Source organism: Corapipo altera, unplaced genomic scaffold (assembly GCF_003945725.1).
Source record: "Corapipo altera isolate COAL_440 unplaced genomic scaffold, ASM394572v1 54, whole genome shotgun sequence".
NCBI classification, from domain to species: domain Eukaryota; kingdom Metazoa; phylum Chordata; class Aves; order Passeriformes; family Pipridae; genus Corapipo; species Corapipo altera.
In genome coordinates, this window is record NW_020884902.1 from 5,501,629 (window position 1) to 5,505,100 (window position 3,472).

A 3,472-nucleotide genomic window follows, 5' to 3' on the forward strand; every position below is an offset into this window, starting at 1 on the left:
AGTGCCAAACTTAATTTGGCTTCTTTCAAACTTAAAACAGCCCCTTTTAGAGTAAATCTACCAAAAAGCTTTATATGGTCTGATCCAAAGTTCACTGAAGTAGATGGAAAAACTCCCACTGCCTTCAGTCTGGCCCGAATCAGGCCCTTTGTGAGCACAATAGAGCCTTTGTTCTGCTGTGGTTAGTGAGAGACAGCGATCCCTGATCCCTCGGCATCCTACATCACATTAACCCTCTGAGCCCAACACAGGCTTGGCCCTTCCCAACAGCAGGAGCACAGCAGATTCCAGCTTCAGTTCATTTCTGCCATTTTCCAAGCTGTGTCTCCAGCTCTAATGCCAGTGGATAACTCACAGAGCTGTTTTAGTGCAGGAAATACGTGGAGACGTTTTGCAAATATTTTGCTGTGCAATGCTTTAGATTCAGGCTCTTCAGCCCTCATGCTTTAAAGCTAATCAAAACACTGTAATAAGTTATTATAAAATATAAGGTATGATTGAAATATTATTTTTAATTTTTATTATTTTTTTACTTCTTTTAAAAGTGCAATAATTTAGTAACAAATTTCATGAGCAGTTGAAAAATGTCACAGTACCATTAAACGAGGGGGGGGAAGTTTGTGGTAGTTTTAAAACCTGGTTGCTAATAGCTTTATAGAAATGCATGTGTCACATGCAAGCTGATTAAAAAAAAGATGCAATGCAATGTTTACCTACACTGGCTTAAACAGAGCAGAAAGTCTAGATTCTTTAATGATGTAAATGAGTACAGTTTTACCAACCTCAAATGGAGAATTTACCTCCAACAGAGAAGCACAAAATCTTGTGCCTGTCCCTGACTCAGCTGATGACTTCAGTGGGGCCAGGAATACACCCTTACTAGGTTAAATTCTATTTGGAATTCCACCTATTTTTCAAGGGGGCATAACAGAGCAGCATTTGTTCAAGCCTTTCTACATCTTACAGCCTGTAACAAAGATGTTTTAGCATCTTCTTTAACTTACAGATCTTTGCCTTTAGTGACCAAATGTACATATCTTTAAAAAAAATACAAAAGCAAAAAACAAAACCACTTTTCCTACTAGTAACTCAGTCACAGGCTGAATTGCAGCAGAAGGTGGTGAACCTGACCCAGCCAGTACAGGTATAACTTAAGCAAAGACAGTTATAAATGACATGGATCTGAAACTGGACTTTACAAACTGCCTAGAAATTTGGTGCCTTTTTTTTTTTCTCCTTTGTCTTTCACTCTTTCTGTGCCTAAAGGCAGTCTCCAGACATGATGCAATCTCCCTTCAAGTACAACATCAACAAGTCTTCAGCTTTTGAGGCCTCATTGAGCAAATCTGCTGTTGGCTGTGGTTTGTCATAAGAAAAACACAGTAAAAGTACTTCTAGTCTATCACAGTTTTGTGTGAACAAGCATTATCCATAGTCTTTAAGAACCAGGCACTTGCATTAGGGTAACTTCCCTAAACGTTTCCCAGATATTTACAGAAATCTGAAATATGCAGAGACATACCAGTAATAATTACCTCGTTAGAAAAAACATGTACATTCTCCTTGTTCTTAGCTCTCATAGTAAGAAATAATAATGGAAAAATTAAAATTAAGCAACCCAATTACGTGCAAGTTACACTTTGGGGTTGGGTACCACTGCTTCCTTGTCCTGCCAGCTCTCGGGAGTGCCTCTGGCCCAGGGGCACAGATACCTGTTCAGAGTTCATTGGAGAGCAGAAAAGTAGAGCCACAAGTTCTTAGTGGGAGCTCCACTCACGCTTTGGCAGCTGATCAAGGGAACCCTGCAAGTGCTAGGAGTTCTTATGGATGTTTTCCACAGACCCCTCGCTGCTCTCGTTGAGGAGTGTTTCTGACACTTCTCCTAGTTCAGTATCCAGCACTTCCTCCTGGATGGTGAAGTGCACATCTGGGGAGGAGGATTCGGAGCTCACGCTGCTGCCTTCCATGGAGCAGATGGCACAGGACAGGGATGGCACCATGCTCTCCTGCAGCATGTTCAGCATCATGGGGATCTGGACAGATTTCAGCCCCGCCACGGTTGGTAGAGGCTTTACAGCTTCCCCCCATTCTCTCTCCTCATCTTTGTAGAGCAGAAGTAAATTGGATGATTTCTCTTTTCTTTTGGATTTCATGTAGCCAAGCATTATCCCTATCAGGAAGATCCCATAGAAAGACATGACAATCAGAATGTAAAAATACTCGTTGCTGTTGTTCTTCTCTGTGCTGCGGGATTCAGCATCAAGCATGGCTTGGGTCACATTTGCATGGTCCATCTTCAGCATGGAAAGTGTTTTACCACAGCTAAAGCCTGGAGGAGAATGTGCATGGATATGTAAGATCAAACTTCAGAGCAAAGATATAAAAGAAACAACTGAAAAAAGATTGCCCCCAGCTCTTCCTTGCTACTTGTAAGTTTGCAAACCCCATACCTGATTGAAGTTCACAATCTATCATACCTCTACATTACTATTTTAAGTGCATGAACTCTTATTAAGATACAGAAAACATTAAAGAAAACACATAATACTAAATTATCTTGAGTTCTAAGCTGAATTATAAAACACCCAATCCACGTAATTAAAGAAAGAAAACTATATAGAAATACCCTACTAGGCACTTAAATATAGTTTTGTGCTACTTGATCATGTTTCCATGGTGGGGGAAAGTTAGAGGTATTATTTTGTTCAATGATACAGGAAAAAAATAATCAAAAAGCAACTTACGTTGGTATGCAAATAATTCCTCCTTTTGCAAAGCTCAAGAGACCTTTCCTCTACCAAATGCCGGGTGTTCTGAAAACTTTCCTCTGCTGCAGTTGGAATAAATAGCTCTCAAGAAATGTTTCATCACGTGTTTTAGAGGCACAGTTTATAATAGTTTTGTGTTGGAGTCAACAGATGAACTTGAAGGATTGCAGTTCAACCCACTGAACTCTTAACAGCTGTGAAAAGAAAAAGAGTTGGGAATTCAGAATTTACTCTTTCCTAACCAGTTTAGCACTGCCTCTTTCAGCTTGTGAATCCATTCCTTTCACATCCCAATTGCTAAATCTGACCTGTTACCTAGAGAGCTGCTACACAGAACGGAAAACCTGCAAAACATTATTCTGTGTTTGTCATAACATATAGAAAAATATATATGTGAATTTTGTAGTAGACACTATCAAGTTATTTGCATGCCTGCTACACATAGTCTTCACTGAAGAGATGGGAAACAGGTTATTTTCTTTCGTCAGGATTAGTGACAAAGCATTAAAAAGTTTGTACAAAATGAAGCGGTGACTTTAAACTTTTGTTGCAGCTCTACTTTACCACAAGGTGTGGGACTGAGGAAAACTGAGCCCTGAGTCTCAAGTGAGTTTTGGATGGAAGGGTGTTGGTGCCACCTAACTTTGGCCATCAAAGCAGCAAATATGGGATCTGGATTCCCTGTATAATCAGTGGAATGGTGC

At 40.1% G+C, this 3,472-nt stretch overlaps 1 protein-coding gene across 1 annotated transcript; it reads right to left on the reverse strand.

Moving 5' to 3' along the window:
* Nucleotides 1–514: 514 nt before the first annotated feature.
* On the reverse strand, nucleotides 515–2,831 carry KCNE4 (potassium voltage-gated channel subfamily E regulatory subunit 4). Its single transcript, XM_027650764.1, has 2 exons — nucleotides 2,745–2,831; nucleotides 515–2,329 (listed from the first exon to the last, which is right to left on the reverse strand). The coding sequence occupies exon 2, from the start codon at nucleotides 2,301–2,303 to the stop codon at nucleotides 1,812–1,814; it is 492 nt and encodes a 163-aa protein (XP_027506565.1). The 5' UTR covers nucleotides 2,304–2,329; nucleotides 2,745–2,831; the 3' UTR covers nucleotides 515–1,811.
* Between the last annotated feature and the right edge of the window lie 641 nt (nucleotides 2,832–3,472).